Source organism: Numida meleagris, chromosome 3, assembly GCF_002078875.1.
Source record: "Numida meleagris isolate 19003 breed g44 Domestic line chromosome 3, NumMel1.0, whole genome shotgun sequence".
Taxonomy (NCBI): Eukaryota; Metazoa; Chordata; class Aves; order Galliformes; family Numididae; genus Numida; species Numida meleagris.
In genome coordinates, this window is record NC_034411.1 from 110878192 (window position 1) to 110898635 (window position 20444).

Below are 20444 nucleotides of genomic sequence, written 5' to 3' on the forward strand. Positions count from 1 at the left end.
CTGAGGCCTCTTGGGCTGGTGGGCCCCGAGCAGAGCGGGCTGAGGGGAGGCCTCATGGCGGCTGCAGCTCCTCACAGGGAGCGGTGGGACACTGCTCTCAGCCATGGGGCTGGGGTTTGGGGTGCTGCGTGGGGCCCAGGCCTGGACTCCATGTCCTCTGGGGGATACTCACTGACTCTGTGATCTGCTTTCCCACCTCACCGTTTGCTACAGAGGATCCTTCAGTGACAGTGGGGCTGCGTACTCCATCAGAGCTACTGCCGTCAAGGGCTTTTCCTTGATTGAGCATCACTAGAAATACCAAATGAAGGCAATTAAATGCATCTTAGCAACACTGATGTTATGAGAAAGTGATCCGCTGTCAGGAACTGACATGAACAAAGCAGAAATAAACTTCATTTCTAGACAGAAAGCATAGGCTGGAGCCAAACTTTACGGCTGTATGTGCCTTGAGATGCATTGCCAAGGAGAAAAAGGGGGAGAGGTTTACTATTTGGACAGAAAAAAATAATAATTGAGCCTATGCAGGCAGCCCTGGCACCAGGATGGACAACAGAAAACCCTGCAATAACTGAGCAGTAGTCAGCCACTTTGCTTGGCTGGCTTCTCAACCTTGGCAATGTGTGTGTTATTCAACTGTTTGATAAACTGTGCTACTCTTTTTGTTCAGCATCTCTTCACCAAGGAAGAATTCACTGCTTGAAATCACACTGTCATGGTTGTTGCATTTTGCATATGATAATATCTTCCAAAGCAAATATGTTGCTTGGCATGCAAATGATGAAAGCTTAGCAGATTATTTAACTCCTTCCTTTAAATATTAAAGGAAGAACCAGCCAACCATGAAGCATATCCATTAATCTATCGATAACGTGTTTGTTAAAATAGGGATGGAACAGATGTCTGTCTGAAAAAATGCTGCTTCTCTCAACATCAAACCTTAGGCTGTGTTAAGAAGCAGCAAACTATTGATAACGCTTGAGAGAAAACGATGCACACATACAGAGCTTCAGAGGAACATGACACTAGATCACTACAGAGCTGAAAACAACTTAGCCTAGAAAAACAAATTCTGGGAAAAGAACCTCCCTGTCCCCTTCTTCCCACAAAAACAAACAGGCAAACAAACCCAGAAGATTTGGGTCCTCTACTTGGATCTGAGAAGATTTCACAGATGCAAAACTTCATACAAAATTGACTATCAGGTACAGAAAATACTAGCAGAAGAGGTTATAAAACAGGCCCTCTAGCTAACAGGATTCTTTTGGTAGTCATGCTGTTGTTTGCTTTCCTCTTTATCTCTAGTTTTTTGGAGTCTTATCACTGTGTAGCAGTCCCTTCCCATAAATCATGGTTACACAGCTAAGGAGAAGAATATGAAAAAGGGAATGCTGAAACTCCCCAGACAAGTCCTGGTTCTGCCACCGGGCAGCAGCAGGACCCAGAGGGGCAGCAGCACTCTTCCTTTGCTCTCCAGCTTTCTTCACTTGACTCTAACCTAAGAGCACTCGAACCTTAAACCTCAGAACATCTCTGTGAATGAGTCACTTTCACAAATGGAGAACTGGAGTGGGGCTGAAAAACCTCAAGAGCTGAGGATTCTTTTGTGCTAGATAGGCATCTAGCCAGGCATCTAAACTTTCCACAGGCAACGGCACGGCAATGACTGATCTCCACACCATACATCCCAGACAGCTGTTGTCTGCAATATGCTCATGGCAGCACTTGCACTAAACAAGTTTACTGACAGGGATCCTGCACCAGCAGGGATTAATCCCCCGAAGCAACACGGTCAAAACAGTGAAACTATTTTATCTCCTGCTGGTGCCCAGCTCATCTCCACACCGTTTTTCTCCTGCATTAAGATAACGTTCTTATCTACATCACCTTACTGTCATCAGATGCAAATTCAATCAGTCTGTATCATTAATATGTCTTCTGTTTCCTTGTACCTTGCTGTCCCAATCACACCATGCTGCCTGGCAGAATGGGACACGTGAACGTAACTGAAGAGCGTGAAGAATTAATAATATAAGGAAGTCTTGCTTAAGTAAGAAGTATGAGCTTAAGTTCTCTGCCGGTGTTTCAATACTGTCTAGAATTTCTCTGCTAAAAATAAACAGGATATTCATCAACAAATTACTTATGTAACAAACATGATATAAAATCATCATCTAGAGGTGCTGAAAGAAGAATCTTAATTACCCAGGTGAACTACAAAGCAGAATGGCACTTTGTGATTTCCATGGGTGTCTTCAAGCTCGCTAATTCCTGACATACAGGCACGACACAGTTAGCAGCACTTCGATCAGCATGACCTAATTGTTGGGCTAGAAAAGGCAACTCAGAGCAACAGCTGACAGAAACCCAAAGGCCTGCTGCATGGGTTCATGGCTGGCAAACCATGGGTGTAAGCACAGTGGCCAGCTGCCAGTTTCAGGGCACCCATACATGCCTCTGTTTGCCGAAAGGATGAGCCACTAGATGTGCTGAAACTAAAAAGCTTTGCCTTCTGCACTAAGTAATTATTCTCCTCTTTCAAAGGCCAAATGGAAAAACAGCATTTCCGAGTCTGGCTGCCAGATGCTAAGGGCATTGAGCCTGCAGAATTAAGGTCATTTCCATGGGTGGAAGAGCAGCAAGAAGCTGAGCAGCTTGCTCCACTCCAAACCCTGCAGTGCAGTCCTGTACTTCTGGGCCACTGCTCCAGAAAGCAGCAGCTCCAGCTCTGTTACCACCTCCTCTACAGGGCAAACACAAGCCAAGCACTTCCACTGTTTGCCTCGGGCAGCTCCTGGCCACAACAGCAGCGTGTAACTTCAGTTTTCAGTCCTTGGGTCTTCCACAACAGCAGCACGTAACTTCAGTTTTCAGTACCTGCGTCTTGCAGTTGAATGCGGGGACTTCTGCGCTTGCTTTTGCTCTTTTCCTGCAACTTCCACACCCGTCTCTTCTCAGAAACGACCTTCTTAGGGTCATGGCGGAGATGGGTTGACAGTTGGACTAGCTGATCTTAGAGGTCTTTTCCAACCTTAATGATCCCATGATTCTTCTTTTGCAACCTTAGATCTTGATGATTCCCTTATCAAAGTCAACATAAACACGGTGCGATCGCTGTCAACATAGAAAATTGAACAGGGCCCTTTTTATAAGCAAAAACACCAGTGTCTTTTATGCTGAACTTCTTGTAGCAGCTCTCCCCACCTTTAAAACATCAGCAGTGCTCAGGCTGCAACAAGGAGGATGCCCACGCTGCAGCCTGCTGGGCAGGCAGAGGTTGGCTCCCAGTGCTGGGCCCGGGCTATGGCAGCGCTGCCGGCCACCTCCGACACCAGTTTGCTGGCTGCTAGGTGAAAATTGCATGGGGCCGTGGGTCAGTGAGGACAGGCTGCTCTCAGCATCTCAGCCAGATGACTTCGAAGTCGACTTACTGTTTCTAAGCTGCACTGCAGTCTGCAGTGCAGTCTCCAATGTAAATACGCCCGGAGTCTTCGCACACATTTTGAACTCGGACATCAACAATAGGACACTTTTAACCAAAGCAAACGAAGCACAGGAAGTCCAAGTAAAATGGCACACGAAAGGGATTTCGATTCCCATAACGTCCCTGTAACCCTTCAGTTCACTGTTATCCCGTGCACTTCAAGCCATGCTTTCCGGATGCTGCAGTTTAAATCAGGCTACTCTAAGTCTCATCAAAGTCAATGGGAAGCTTTCTGCTGATGTTACAGAATTGGGATTTTTACTTCCTCACTGCTATTATTCCTTACAGGATACAGGAAGATCCCTACAACTTCAATTTCTTGCGTAGCCTGATGTCGAACATGGACCAGGCACTAAAAAGCAGCCACTCCAGCTGTGAGTTTCTGTCAGCGCCGGTTAATTTCTAAATTTCAGTGTTCATTGTAAAAAAGGCAGTAAGAGAACACACGTTTTACTGCTCAGAACACCCCAGGAAACGCGTCCCAGTGCAGGCAGGACCGTCCACCCGAGCCACTCCTCAGAATTATCCTCTATCGGTGTCATCTCTGAATCCAATATTAAATTGGGAAGAAAAGCCTTTCAAATTAACAGGAATCTCTTGCTGGAACCTAAAAGCGTTTGTAGAAGTATGTATGATACCACCTGGTAACAAAGCAACGGGAATAAAAATCACAACCTCTTGCGAATGAAAACATTTTTTCCAGATATTTCCATTGACTTCAATGTACGACTCAGAGTTAAACAGAAGAGGGGTTCAGAACTTGACCTCAAATTTGTACAGCATTTCCCCTCCACCTCCTTATTTTAACACTAGGAAGACAGCAGTCAGATTAGAAATTCAATGCCGTCTGCATGTGCCCTTTAAATGAGCTGCTGAATATCACTGTGTTATGCGTAGGGGCTCTTTCAGATGACCTGTGAAAAGCATACTTAAAATTCCTCTCTCAAACTTAATTTGCAGTGATTTTCCCGCGGTAACACAATAAATGAGAAAGGTAATTGATTTCAACAGCAAGCAATTACGCACAATGATTTTTCTACAGCAGACGTCTAATTAAGAGACTACGAGCCCGGCATATCGAGCCTTCCAATGAAGCCGTGGCTTTGAGGTATTCACACCACGGGCAAGATGCACAACTTTTCGTACCCTGCTCTGCTGCGGATGCACCGACACGCTCGCCGCTAACTTTTAACCCTTCGCAAAGACGTCGCACCGGCACGCTTGGCTTGGGTCTGAAGGCAGCGAGCCGCTGCTGCTCAGATGAGGAAAGGCACGCGCAGATCATCGATGCTGATAAATAACATTCACGGCAAGGCTGGCCTCAAAAAGTGACAGCGGACTGAAAATAGCTCTAGGAAATTAACGGTGACTGATTTGTTACGGAGATGAGGCGTGCACACACACAGATGTCGGTTACATAACCCGTTCCTCGTATCGTTAGAGAGCGAACAGCAGGCTCTTCTTTCAGCTCAGCGAAACGCAATACAAAGCAGGCACGTTCCTCTCCCCCGTCCCTCTCCCCTAATTAACGGATTATTTAACTGCCTGCCTTCTACTACTGCAGCAGAATCTCACCCAAAACTGCTACGTACAAACTCCTATTGCTCCCCAAGGCTTCGGAGGAAGCATCTGTAAGAAAAGAAGCGGAGTTGCGTACCTTAACCTCTTGGCTGGCAAAAATCTCCACATCCACCCCGCAGGCGACCAGAGTAGAGACATCACAGTCCATGCTACGGGCTGGCATCCCCCCCCCTCGCGCACACGGAGCTCAGCAACCTCAAGGAACGAGCGGTGGGAAGGAAACAGACAAGCCTCGACGAGCGGTGGCTATCCAGCAGCCCCGAGCTCTGTCTCAGCGCTGCCGGCAGCTGGGAGCTCCGGCCAGCAGCTCTGGGCACCGCTCCTCGCACACCCACCCAGCGAGCAGGCACGGCGCAGCACAGCAGCGCGCTAGTCCATCTCTCACGGCAGTGACATCACCGCCAGGACTGACATAAGCTCCGTCTGTTTTTTTTTTTTTTTTTTTTTTTTTCCCAACCCTTTTATCTCCCGGCAGCGCGGTGGATCAAATTGAACACGATTACGTGCTAAATCCGAACTCGGACTAAATCAATTCAAGCAGCGTTCGCTGGCAACTGAGTCATAGCTGTTGTTTCAGCTGAGTGCTTATGTTGGCAAAAAAAAGGATCGCCTGACAGCGACAGCTCCGCTCCGAGTGTAAATTAACCCAGCACTTCCAGCTACCAGCCCTACGGAGCCGTTCATTACTTTATGATACCTTAAAATCTACAGCAGAGCACTAACGAACGACAAACAACACGAGAGCCACCGCTCTGCTTCCCAAGCTGTTGTCTTTGTCATCAGGCAGGCTGCATGACCCCGCACATGAGATCAGTGAGCACATCCTGCCCTAACCCTAACCCTAACCCCAACCCCAACCCTAACCCTAGCCCTAACCCTATCCCTATCCCTATCCCTATCCCTATCCCTAACCCTAACCCTAACCCTAGCCCTAACCCTATCCCTATCCCTATCCCTAACCCTAACCCTAACCCTAACCCTAGCCCTACCCCTAACCCTACCCCTAACCCTAACCCTAACCCTAACCCTAACCCTAGCCCTAACCCTAGCCCTAACCCTAGCCCTAGCCCTAACCCTAACCCTAACCCTAGCCCTAACACTAGCCCTATCCCCATCCCTATCCCTATCCCTAACCCTAACCCTAACCCTAACCCTAGCCCTAACCCTATCCCTAGCCCTAACCCTAACCCTAACCCCAACCCTAACCCTAGCCCTAACCCTAGCCCCAACCCCAACCCTAGCCCTAACCCTAGCCCTATCCCCATCCCTATCCCTAACCCTAACCCTAACCCTAGCCCTAGCCCTAACCCTATCCCTAGCCCTGACCCTAACCCTAACCCTAACCCCAACCCCAACCCTAGCCCTAACCCTAACCCTGCACCTTGGATCCCCTTACTTACACACACAGGTTGCACTATGACTCATCTTCCCAAAGACCAGAGGCATGCCTGTCTGCGCTTCGCAACTCAAAGCCCCTTCAAAGAACAGAGCACTCCAGTGTCCCTTGAAATGAGGACGTCACACGAAGCAACCTCTGCACCGTCTGCCCTTGGAGCTGCTCCTTCAGCAGCACAACAGTTTTGAGCTGAAAGGAAAGGCACCAAGCAAAAGCGTTTTTAGACCCCTGGCTCCCCAGGACTGCTTGTGCTTGGCCAGGTGGGTTTTTGCAGCAGCAGCAGAAAATGGATCGTGAAAGAGAAGCCCTGAGTTTGTAAATACTTTAAAGTCGATCTTCATCCCAAAGTTGCAATACTATTTCTTCTCTTTTTTTTTTTCATTCTCATGACCCGTAACTCACTTTCAAATATCGCAGCCCCTGGGATGACACTTACGGCTAAGTCAGATTAACGAGCAGAATTAAAATATTTAACTAGTGCAGGCCCGTCAGAGCGCAGAAAGCAAACACGCACGTGCTTCTCTTCCTGACTTCTACAAACCTAACAGCACACAGCTCCGTGCGACAGACCGCGCGCTCGCTGCGCTTCACAGACAGATGCTGTAGCTTGTACCACGCTTTGCGAGGGTGCACGCAGTTTGCTATGGAAATTTGAACTCTGCTGTGCGGAACTAGCCCCGATGTCTTTGCAGAAGCGCAGTCAGACGGGGCTGCAGCCTGCCATGTGCTTGATGAAAGTCAGAACGAAGACACCTGCACCAACACGATGGCTCGGACACGAAGGGCAGGAGCTCAGCTCAGGCTCACGCTGCCCAGCTCCCTGCCTGCTTCTTCGGCCGGCACCAGGAGTTGGGAAGCACAGCTTCACATTAGCTAATGAAAGAACCTCTGCAGAGAAGCCAGCTCCTCACCCCACGAGCTGGCAGTAAATTTAGATGCTGATACAGCAAAGCTGATACCTAATAGCAGAACTTTCCGTTCCAAGTTCTGTTCAACTCTTTGCCCATTTTTTTCTAACTGCGTTTATAGTAACCCAACCAGCAGCGATCACAAAGGAAGATCCAAAACCAGAATAGAAACGTATCCCAGCGCTGAAGATTTTCTGGCCCAAGAACATACAGATGGACAGAAATGGCTGGGACAGAGCAAGGCAGCAGAGGAATGGGCACAGCTCAGCACGGCAACCAGCCCTTGCGTGCACCACTCACTGAATCACTCCCGTTTTTTGCACAAACCACAGTAAAATATTTTTAGGGAAGAATGCGAAGTTACCATTTTTGTGCATGTTTAGAAGAACTTTCATTCATGTATCTGAATATCATATATATATATATGTGGAATCTCGGAAAACAGAGTACAGACGCCGGACCGAAGTTCTAAGTAGGCAGCGACGGAAAAAGCACGTCATCAGAAAAGTGAAAAGTTACCAAGTGGTTTTCAAAGAGCTGGAAGGAAGCGCTGAAAGCAGCGATGAGTCATGTGTGTCTGAGCCTAGCGGGAGATCCAGCAGCACGGAGCAGAAGCAGAAAAAAGAGGAACGATCTCCAAAAGGGAAAAGATACCAGGAGTCACAGAGTGCTGGTCGCCAAGCACGGGGAAAGCATCCTCAGCGATGCACGTGACGGTGACACCTGGCCCCAGCGTGCTCTCACAGCAGGGATGGGGCCTAGATCTCACAGCACATGGCCATGCAGGACAGCTTTGGCACATTTTCCTTTTCTTCCCCGCTTTTATATCTGTCATCCACCCATTTCAGTACCGTGTCTCCTTCGTCTTACGCAAATTGGTACACGGTGTGCAAACAGACCTGCTCCTCTGCACGATTACTCCTGCGCTTCTACTATTCATCCCTGTTCAGAACAGAATGACTGCGATTTTTCCTCTCCATCCTAGTAAAGGAGCCTTGCTGAGATGGCAATTACTTCCATTTATTGTCTCTTCTCACCTATCCCTAAGCAGAACCTACTTTTCTCCCTTCAAGCCGCTGTAGCTCGCTGGGGCACTTCAGTGAGCTCTTTACAGAAATTCCCCCGTTGGTTCCCTTCTCAAAAACAGAGAGCACGAGGCACAAGAACTCTGCAGAGCACTCCAGTACTGCAACTTCCAGCTCCCAACATGCAGCATGCTCTACACCGCTATGCATTTCCAATTTCCTATCGAGACACAATCCCTACCTGAGATTTTTAGGCATGCAAACTCTTTATAATCTCATCTACTGTTAATAAATGTTAATTTACTTTCTAAATTGTCAGACTGATATTGACTGTTTCCTCCAGAGCAGACTTATTTTTGAAAAGTTCTTTCAATTAGCTAAAAGAAATCCTTACCTTTGGGTACGATCTTGCTGCATTCAGTTCAGCAAACGCCCACAAAACAGTAAAGCCCTATTTCAGGCATAATGCAAAGTCTGATATTTAATAAGCAGTCACTGATACAGACATGAATGCACCGCAGCACACCTGCACAACCTACTCTGAAAGAGGGTTCTCCAGCACAGGACTGCTCCTAGCCACAGCTTTGGTCCCAATGCTTGTGCAGGAAAGCCCCTCTCTTGCGGGCAGGTGCTCAGCTGGAGGATTTGGGGATCACATCCATCCCCCCAACCTTTCCCAAAGAGCCAAGGTGCAGGCACTGACTCGAACCAGAATGCCAGCGGGAGTGCATCTCAAAGTACACTAAAGCTCTAGTACTCTTTAGTACTCTAAAGCTGTCCCCTACCAGCCTCACGTTGGGCGTAAGGTGACAGCCACTGCTTCTGAGAATGGAGAGCAAGGAGAGTGTTCCCAACAGGCGTTGAGAAGTTTTGCCATTTGTTTCATGTTTTGGCAATAACGACAGTTGTGCATGGAATTAAACGGGCACTGCGTGCAAATATTCCAGGGGAGTACTTCAGAGCGAATTTAGGAGCAACTGGGCAGATCTACTGGCACATCTACTCAGGGTACAGAAATACAAAGCTTTTACAGTGACATGTACAGCCACCAAACAGGTTCTGGAACTCGGAATGATCCTGATTCACCGTCCCTGGAGGTGTTCAAGAAACGTTTAGATCTAGCGTTGAGAGACATAGTTTAGTGGGGTTATTGGTGGTAGGTGGATGGTTGCACTGGATGATCTTGTAGGTCTTTTCCAACCTAGTTCATTCTATGATTCTATGATTCAAGGTGACTCCAGTTGTTCCTTTTCCGTCACAAGAACCAACATAACGCACTAACATCACCAGGTTCCCCGAGGCTATCATTAACGCGCGATGACCAAGTCCCAAACCTGAATCAGCAGTCCCTTCAGAAAGCCAGCAGCTCCCAAAGCTGGAAGATGAGTCATGTTGCTCCAGCCAGGGCCAGCCTCTCATCTGTGGTTTGTGCAGCCCTACCCTGCAACCTTCACTCCTCTGTGCTGGCTTTGGTTTTCCTCCGGTGTCACCACAGTTGTAACCACATCCCCTCTTCATGCACATCAATAGTGCCCCAATTTCAGACTTTTCAGCTCAGCTGCCAACTCACTAAAACAGCCTGCACAAAATCTTGACCCCCCCCTTTGCAAGCCAGCCATTACTGATTTAGCCTTAGGGAAAGATCACTGCATCCAAACCTCGCTGTAACAGCAGCCACAATGCAATGAAAATACCGGCCAAATTCAGAAGCCAGCGTGGTACATTTTGCTCACTGCGTCAAGGCTGTGCTCACTGCTATTACAAACAGCAGGATTATTGCTGTTGCAGCTCTGCTCACAGGTGCCAACCATGCTGTTTACAGTGCTGCACCAATCCAGCACAATAAAATGAAACCCTACTACCATGACCCACTGATGCTGGAATGGGACCCAAAAATAGACTTGCATTATGTCTGACTCCAATGTTTTTAACAATGTGCAACCCTGCCTCGTTCAGCCTACTACAAAAGTCAGAAGTATTTGAGCCAAGCTCACTCGTGTGTGTCCATAGGATGCGACTGTATTTGTGAAAGTAGGTTTCTAGTTATTCAACAGAAAAATAAAAGATAAATACAAAAACAAACAACAAAAGAGACACTGGCAACAGAAAGACTTCAGCAACATGAAATAAACTATTCTGGAAAAAAAAGTCCAAAAAACAAACAAAAAAAACCACCCAAAACCTCCAAACAACTCCAGATTCTGCAGCCGAAGATAAAGCCCAGGCAGACACAAAATTCCAGGAACAAAGTCAGCACCTCCAGATGGAACGGGGTCAAGCTAAGCTCTAAGAGACAACAAAAAAGTGCATTTTTCTTAATTCTTTTTTACCCTCATTGCACTGAGCATTGGCTCGCGCTGAAGTAGATCACCATCCAAAAGGCTGGAAGCAGCAGATAAACCCAGCCGGAGGAATGCACCAGGAACACATCAGAACATGGCAACCCAGGCCAAGAACCAGGATCTCAGCACCTCCAGCTGTGCTACAGCTTAAGCTCTGTGTGCAGATGCAAGTGACTTAGGGCACTGAGGCCAAGGAAGCCGCGAAAGCCGCTGAGATATGACATTACCTGATGCTAAGACAGCTGTGCTAGATGAATTCGCTGTTACCTGGAAATAACATTCCCGTTCTTAACTTCCAAACAGAAAGGCCCTCAAGTGTCACCAGTTATGAAGCTTGTTAAAATGCTATGAGGATTTTAACATTTGATGTATAACCGTTTTAACAGATTAAAATCCCCAACGTTGCGTTAATAGCTATTAATGAATTTTTCCAGGAACAGAGTCAACAGGTGAAACAACAAAGTACCAAGGCTGAGGTAACTACCTGCATAGGGCTTCTCTGCCCTGGGTTCTCAGTAGTTACCAAAACTTCACGAATTTCCAGGTGCAATGAAGTTGTTACAATAACACAGCAACAACAAAAAGGATATGAACTAGAGCATCTTTGAATATCTCAAAGACTCCAGATGAATCAAAGAAAGTATTTTGGGAGGAAGAAATTCTTAACTGGTACTTAAAATAAATAGAATCGTTTAGGTTGGAAAAGACCGCCAAGATCTCTGAGTCCAACCATCAACCTAACCATCAAGTCCCCCACTAAGCCATGCCCCTTCGTGCCACGTCTCCTAAATGCCTCCAAGGATGGAGAATCCTCCCCCTCCCTGGGCAGTCTGTTCCAGTGCAAAGCCCACTCCATGAATAAATTCCTCCTGATACCCAATCTAGATCTTCCCTGGTGCAACTTGAGGTCTTTTCCTCAGGTCCTACTACTTGTCACGTGAGGAAAAACAAATTGACAAGTCCTCACTGCCAGCTCGCTGCATGCAGTTGTAGAGCAATGAGGTCTCTCCGTGGCCTCTTCTTCTCCAGCCTAAGCAACCCCAGTTCCCTCACACACCTCATTTTCCAGCCCTTTCACCAGCTTCACTGCTCTTCTCTGAACGCGTTTCAGCAACTCAATACCAGCCCTGTAGCAAGGGGCCCAAAACCAAGCACACTATTTCAGATGCTATCCAACACCTACGCATCCAGTGATCTTTCCGAGATGAGTTTGATCCCCAAGCTAAAGTTCCTAAAAATTCTGGATTAACAATAATTGTGGGGGTGGGGGAGGAAAGGGCTCCAAATCTCCTCTTCTCATAGCAAATAATCACTCGTATTGTTGGAAGACTTTTAAAGATGCAGAATTTGGGCCAGAAAAAAAACTGAAGTTCAATTAAACTTAGAATAACCCCAAATCACTGCTTCTTGTAAGTATATAAAATGTAGAGTTCAGGACATCTGCGAGATGAGCCATGTCTAGCTGCCCTTGATTCCTCGGAGGGGAAACTTTTCTGTAAGTAACGTCTTGATGTTCTGCAGGTAACAACTTTCCATCCCTCATGCTTACAGGTCTCAGAATCCAAGAGTCAGAAAATAAATCAAACGTTAGGAAATATTTCCCTTCCTTTAGTAAATACTGAGCAACTTCATGTGCCACATATGATAATGTCAGAAAGCTTCAGCGACTTAAACAACTGTCATGTAGCCAAGATCGTTTTGTTGTCTCATTTAGCAGCACACAAGTTTTAACTCTGAATAAGAACTACACAACTACTTTTGATGTTGCAGAACCATTCTTAGTTCATAGCTTGCAAATATAAGAGTCGGGGAAGGCAATCAGTGCACATAGCCATTTTCAGCAGAAAAAGACAAGGCTCTCCCTGTGCCTGATCCACGCAGGATTGTAGCTCCAGTGCTCACAGACGGCACAGGAGTGGGGCTCTGCAAGAGATGGATTCAGCTCCTGACTGAACAACCTAGGTGACCTTGAACAGGAGGTGCAGGAACACACAATAGGAAGAGCTCAGACTCCTCGTGTTTTATTTGGACTTAAAGTGAACGCTGGGAAGGACAGGTACTCTCCATTAGCGGACATTTAATGGATGCTGCTGGTTGGAACAGGCCTGTAATGCTCCTGCCTAAAAATGTGATTTATGGTTATCCATAAACTCTGGTAAAGGTTTCAAAATGCATTTTAAAATCCTTTCCATTTACCCTCGCTTGTCTCAGACTAGCAAGGGTATTTAACATGGCTGTATGTTTTCCTTGTCATTTGAGACGCTTCATCACAGCAAAATGCCCTTGGAAGAGGAGCCTGGAATACCAATGCTCGCAGCTGCGAGACACCAACCTTATCTCCAAGCAGCAGAGCTGCACAGGACACGCAGGTGAGAGATTTAATGGCTGTGCTCAGAGAAAGCAGCACTCGCTGCCAAGCCAGAAGCAGCAGTCCAGTTCAAAGGGAAAAAAATCAAGTGTCACACAACGCGCAGTCAGACATCAAATAACGAAGCAATGAATAATGGATTTCTGAAGCAGTTGCTATTTTCTCTTGGTATTATAAGATGGAAGTGAGTATTTATGTTGCTGCAGCACTTTCTTAAATCAGATAGTCTCTCCTGTAAAATCCCCTCATCCCACTGCAGCCAAAAAAGCCCACAGGGAGAATGCTCAGCATTTACTAGGTAACAATGTTTGTTCCTTTCATTAAAGACAGAATACACTGCCTTATTTATGTCCCTTGTTGCTATTTTTTGATTTGCATTCACGTGACAGATGGAGATTAGACAATACGGGACCCACACTGAGGGATAAGGTTTCTCCACTGTCTCTGGAATGAAATTTAAAATCCCTGCTAAGGAAGCAGATTTTTTTTCCCCCAGCAGCATACAGGTGGTGGCTGGAGGGGGAAAAATCCTAATTTCAGAAGAAAAGTAAACTTGTAGTTTTCACATGAAATGGTTTTATTTGAGTCCGTCCCCACAAGGCTGATCTCATTCTCACGATCTCACAAACAGAGAAGAGATAGAAACCATGCTGTAAGTCATCCAGCCCTTATGTTATGAGTATATGAATCGGTTTCCCCTTTTTCCTCTCCCTAAAGGAACAGATTTTTCACCAGCTGGAACTTCCAGCACAGTTTTCCACTGCCCCAGGCCAGACAGGACCCAGCCCAGCCTTCCACCCCTCTGGTTTGCACTCTGCGTACTCAGTATTTCAGTACTCTTTTTATATAAAAATCTAGTGGTTTCAGAAGATGCATGTTTAACACAGCTCTAAATCACTTAGTCGTTCTGCACTTCGATTCCCTCAAAAAAAAAAAAAATAACTAAAAGGAGTCACTATGTGCTTTCAATACCAAATTGACAGAAATTAAATGGCAAGTACATCAGAAAACGCAAGCGAGTGACAGAGAATTGATCCCGCTTCACAGCGCCTTCCCCGCCGTCACACAGCCAGCTTCCTCCTGAAGCACGGAGCTGCAGGGAATTCAAATGCATTCCATCTCACCGAAGGCAACGTCCTCCAGCAGAAAAAAGTTTCCACACAAAACTTCCAACTCACGCTAGTCCTGTGGCTAACTCGGGTGTGGAGCTGCTCACGGGCTCGGTGATCCCCCCAGGCCTACCAGGCCCGGATTTTCCACCACAGGCCGCCTGGAACACGGCCACTTGTGAGAAGGCTCACAGCCTCCTCACAGCTCACCTCCCCTCATCTCCATGCAGTACAGATCCAGTCGTTTTTGTATTTCTTCACAATTTTTCCAATTCTCTGTAAGCGTGTAGTAACGATTTATCTTAAATTCGAGTGGGTTTTTTGCTTCCCCTTGTTCACCATGCAGCTACAGATCACTCCATTTCCTCTTGAGTCAGTTAAACCACAGCAGTGCAAACAAGGCATAAGCAGAGGGAATGTCAGCATTAAAGCACTGAGAGGCTGAAAAATCCGAACCATTAGGAGCTAATCCAACAGCTTCCATTTCCATAGGGCACACGATGCCAGACGATGAGAAAAATTACAAATAACACAAGTCCCACTGGAAAAACAAACCAGACCAAACCAACCAGCACACGCTCACTGATGTTTACTGTAGCATACAAACTTAAAATTACATTAGTTCCGATGTCATTTATTTGTTTTAGAAGTTCCTTCTCTGAGAGCATGAGAGTAAGTCAGACCCACTGTCAGAATGCAGTATTAATCTGTCGGTTAATATCTAACTTAAAAATAGTGTACATGAAGTCAGAATTTCAGAACTCACCATCCCAACTTAAGACAGGCAAGCAGAATTCTACTTCCCTGGAGATATCTCTAATTATCTGCTAGTTTCCTCAGGCCACAGAGTCAAAATTAGGCTCCAATTCTACAATACATAGGAAGAAACATCTTCAGTGTAACAACGGCACTCGAAGGCATTGAGAACCGCTTTGCTTTAATCCACGGCAGTTCTCATTTACTTGAAGAAATTCATGCTCCGAAACAGAGGAAGAATGGAAGGTTACAACTCTTTAAATTAGCTCTTAGAAGACTGCTAAAAAGTATTTTGACACTGGCTGACATCAAACAATAGAACCACTTCCCACGGCAAGGATATACGCAGCAGCTAATGTGGATTTATTCCCACTCCAAATTGCTAACTGTATCTCAAGCATGTTTGTGTTTCTATGGCATAAGGAAGTAATGGAAGAGTCACAAGCCAAGAGACATTGCTCGAAGACAAATGAATTAGAACTTGAACAAAAAAATAATTCCTCAGCTTTTGGACAAAGCCACTGAAAGAGCTGCATATTCCCAGTTCAGCCTGTCTTCTTTTAGCATCTTACAATCTTACTGAGACGTCTGGTCGCTATTTACAAAATATTTTACACACACCAAAGAGAGCAGCCAAGTTAAACTACTACTAAATATCTCTTGGTATTTTGAAAGCACGCAGGCAGAAGGCAGGCACGAAAGTATCAAGTGCAAAATAACGCCCCAGAGTCCTCAAGGCCTGGTTGGTTTGGAGATTATTTTATTTTTTTTGCAAATGTCATTTTAAGATCTGGAAAAATGATTTATTTGGAATGCCTCACTAATCCACCCCCTCAGCCCTGAGTCCGTGACCTCTCCTCTAAAGCCTCTGAACCATTCCCAAGCTATGCTAACTGCTGTATTTCCATTCTCTAAATAAATTCTTCAGTTTACTGAGATGAAGAGGAGTCATGATTTTCACTGGTTTATTTATCATTACACAAACTTCTGGAAATAAAACATTCACGCAAGCTTAAAAAATTCTTTATAGTTCCTTGCCTTCTTCAAACAGAGACAGGATTATGGGTTAAGTGCTATTTTGCCTCTACTTCTAGAGCAAGAACTGAAGCAACAAAGAAATAATAGCTTGAAAATGAGAATGGAGATATCTTTTCTGAACAATGAAAATCAGTATCCTCAGAGATTCTGTCCTCCTGAAGACAGCTGGAACTAGCATACACTAAGAAGAATACAGACATATCAATAGGAATATAAGCTAAACATGAATTTAGACAAGCAATACCCTTAAAAGTGATGGAGAGTTCAGTGGAACAGAAGTTTCTTTTCACGTCTGCTTTCTCTGTAATTGAAATGTTGATTCATTTGTTTGATGGGAAACTCTATCACCTGGGAACTAAACTGTAGGGGACAGGCACATCTTGAAAATGTAAAGCTGACTGAAAAAATGGTATGAAGAGGACTCCCTGAGGCAAGACACAGCAGGAACACGTTCTGTTCATCTTTCCTGACTTGTGACCAGACCTCCACACCTGCTTTACACAACAGGAACTTACTGCACAGGCGGGTGAGACCCTGCTAATCTGAATCCGAGGGGCTGGTGGCAGAAACGGATCTATGACAGGCTTCAGTTTTCACAGGGGCAGAGAACAGGCAGCCAGCAGCAAGCTCCTTTCCTTCCAGGGCCTCCCACGTCGCCATGTGGGGCTGTGGAGGACTTGCTGCAGGCAGCGAGCCACTGGAAACTGATGGACATGGGGAAAAAACCATTAAAAAGACTAGAGCCTCCTCCTGTTCTTTGTAAAGTTTTCCGACTACTTCATCGTGTTTCTTACATTAGCTCTGAGATCTCATTATTTGAGTGGTTTCTTGATTTAGCGCATTATTTACAAGTTGTAACAAACTTGTAGGCGAGAACAAGCCTGAACAACGTCAAGAGATTTTGGCAATAGATACTGAAAGAAGAGCTCATTGTAAAACATACACCTGAACTTAAACTTTTGCTGCTTTTTTTAATTAAAAAAAAAAAAAAAAAAACATTTGTCTCTTTCTGAAGAGAATCCTTAATAGATTTTGTCCAACATGCTTTATTTCAGGTATCTAAGGGGTAGATCACATGCAAGAGATCTTCTGATATAGTACTAGACACCAAGTTGTTTGTTAATGCAGGACAGATGGGATTAGCATAGAAAGCACCAGCAGTAGATGAAGGCACTGCAGGTAGTACTAACAGCAAGTACCAGGTCGGAGGGAGTCTATTAATAGCCATGCTATTGAATTGGATTATCAGGAGGGATTCTACGTGGAATGCCAGTGGAAACCCACACACAACCTATGGCAACCCATGCAGCAGAAAGAAGCTCAGAAAGCTGCCAATAGCTTAATGTTAGGGGAGTCTTCAAAGCACAGATCAACGTCAGGACTACAAGTGCATTGCTGACTGGGAGCACTGGGAGGGTAACACAATTAAACACAAGATAAGAAATGCAGAGTGAAGATGGTGATAAACTGGAAACACAACGATGAAATAGGGGCGTGAATATGCCAGAGAGCCAGGGCTGGAGAAAGAAGAGAAGCTTGAGCACACTCCTACTTCGTGCCATTCTGCATCACATGAATCACTGTGACTGCGATGCTGAAAGAAGCAGCCTAACAGCAATTTCTGATAATGAAATAGCGTGAGAGAAAGCGTGGGAGGCACAAAACCCTGGCTGGTGGTCAGCAGAGCCAGGAGATTGCCACGGCCAGCACGCTCCTTGCAGCAACAGAAGCAGAGGGAAAGAATGGTTCTCCAAGCTGAAGTTTGCTGAGCATAGATAAAAGGTGAGGGACTGTCCAGGTCTGTCACCTGGAATCAGGGCAAGGACTCTGCAACATATTTAGCATAAAACAACAAAAAAGGCATCACAAAAGGCACCGGAATTCATTTTCAGTCACTCAAATTTTACACCGCTAGCAAAGCACGCACAAATGAGAAAGTCCATTGAAAGAGGCCAGCTGGATTCAGGAAGCCAGATAAGCAGTGGGAAGCTGGTTCTGTCATCAGCATAAATGCTGGAGCTCAAGGCAGGTTAAAAAAAGGAATGTTCTGAGACAAGTGAAAGAAGGTTCCCACCACAAGAAACAATGGTGAGGAGCAACAATAGATGATGTACCATCAGCAAATTGGGAATACAGTATTAACTCCAAGTATAACAGGAGCTTATTAATATACGATGACAATGGAAGCTATTTTATATCCACAGAGCCTGATTTTAATTTGGGTAAAAAACCCCAAGAAGTGTTGGACAGAGAAGTTCACAAACCTGTGCAATCAAATCATTCTAATGACCACTAAATCAGTACAAGTAACTGGTCATTTTTAATTAAGTGGCCTACAGCGATTAATTTACACAAGTGCAAGCAGGCTTCGGTAGGGTATGCATTACAATAAATAAAACCCACCAAGTTTTATTGTTGGAAAACTTGTTCCCATCACCCATTAACCATTAAACCAATTAAAGCCATTAACACAGCTGCTCCACAGCACCGGCCCCAGTGCCGACCCCAGGGCACAGCATTCACTGCCACCCCAGCTGGGCTCTGTGTGCCCATCACACCCCTTTAACCCAACAGTTCCAATGCTCAGCAACCCAATTTCCTGCCCACTCGCCTGCTACACAATTCCCATCAGTTTGCATAAGTATGTTACAGGAGACAGCGTCAGAAGCCTTACTGAAGTCAGGGTAAACAACATCCACCACCCTTCTCTCACCCATTGAGCTCATCGCTTCTCTACAGAACGGGCTGCTCAAGCATGAATTTCCACTTGCTCAGCATTTTACACAACAATTTGAGGAATGAACCCCATCTGTTTTTAACCCTTTTCTCTCCCCCCTGGCTGCCTTTCTGCCCCCTCACCTTTCTACCTCATCTCTCATGTCCAAAATTCAACCGAGCGTACTCTAGCACAGTAACGCCTTTGCAGCTGTCTCTTCAGCAGCCCCACAGCACAACACGCTGTTGCTCAAGGTTACTTCAACCCAAGGCTCTACCCTTACCACTGAGCCTTTTTCTCTAGCACACAGACCGCCTTCCCCTTCTCCCCACCATCCAGTGGAGGTCCCTGGCTCTGGGTCACACGCCCTCCAACGGCTGGGCTAAATTCCATACTCAGCCTTCTGGGTCACTGACTGCTGAGCTGCAGTTTCAGCAAGCAATCGGCAATTTCAGCTAAAAGCTGCATTTTCTTTTCTGGAACATTAGGAAACAGTGGAGTCATCGTCCCTGGAGGTGTTTAAGGAAAGGGCAGCCGTGGTGCTTAGGGACATGGTTTAGTGGGCAATACAGGTAGTAGGTGGATGGTGGGACTGGATGATCATAGAATCATTGAATGGCCCGGGTTGAAAAGGACCTCCAAGATCATCGAGTCTCAACCCCCCTGCTGAGTGCAGGGTCGCCAACCACCAGACCAGGCTGCCCAGAGCCACATCCAGTCTGGCTTTGAATGCCTCCAGGGACGGGGCATCCACAACCTCCCTGGGCAACCTGTTCCAGCGCATCACCACCCTCTGTGTGAAAAACTTCCTCCTAATATCTAACCTAAACCTCCCCTCTCTCACCTTAAAACCATTCCCCCTTGTTCTATCACTATCTACCCTCACAAACAATCGATCCCCCTCCTGTTTATACGCTCCCTTCAAGTATTGGAAGGCCACAAGGAGGTCTCCCCGGAGCCTTCTCTTCTCCAAACTAAACAAGCCCAGTTCCCTCAACCTTTCCTCATAGGAGAGGTGCTCCAGCCTCTGATCATCTTGGTTGCCCTCCTCTGAACTCTTTCCAAGAGCTCCACGTCCTTCTTGTGCTGGGGCCCCCAGGCCTGGACGCAGTGCTGCAGATGGGGCCTCACAAGAGCCGAGTAGACGGGGACCACCACCTCCCTCTCCCTGCTGCCCACTCCTCTTTTAATGCAGCCCAGAACACAGTTGGCCCTGTGGGCCTCCAGCGCACACTGCTGGCTCATATCCAGCTTCTTGTCCACCAGGACCCCCAAGTCCCTCTCCGCAGGGCTGCTTTCGAGTACTTCTTCCCCCAGGTTGTATAAATACCTGGGATTGCCCCGGCCCAAGTGCAGCACCTTGCATTTGGCCTTGTTGAACCTCATTAGGTTCTCGTGGGCCCACTTGTCCACAGCCTGTCCAGGTCCCTCTGCATGGTTTCCCTTCCTTCCAATGTATCGACTGCACCGCTCAGCTTGGTGTCATCTGCAAACTTGCTGAGGGTACACTCGATTCCATCGTCTATGTCATTGATAAAGACATTGAAGAGCACCGGTCCCAGGACTGAGCCTTGGGGGACACCACTCGTGACCGGCCTCCACCCTGAGATAGAACCATTGATCACAGCCCTTTGGCTGCGACCAGCCAACCAGTTCTTAACCCACCGAACAGTCCATCCTTCAAATCCATACCTCTCCAATTTAGAGAGAAGGATGTGATG

The 20444-nt window shown here is 46.4% G+C and overlaps 1 protein-coding gene across 2 annotated transcripts in view; it reads right to left on the minus strand.

Moving 5' to 3' along the window:
• Positions 1–20444, minus strand: part of RCAN2 (regulator of calcineurin 2) — a 79940-nt gene that overhangs the window by 29247 nt on the left and 30249 nt on the right. Inside the window, exon 1 of one of the 2 annotated variants that reach the window (XM_021393039.1) lies at positions 5142–5461. The exons of the other annotated variant lie outside the window; for it this stretch is intronic. Within the exon in view, the coding sequence (XP_021248714.1) occupies positions 5142–5228 (87 nt within the window). The 5' untranslated portion in view covers positions 5229–5461. Of the gene's footprint in view, positions 1–5141; positions 5462–20444 lie in introns of those variants that run through there. 2 annotated transcript variants of the gene reach the window in all.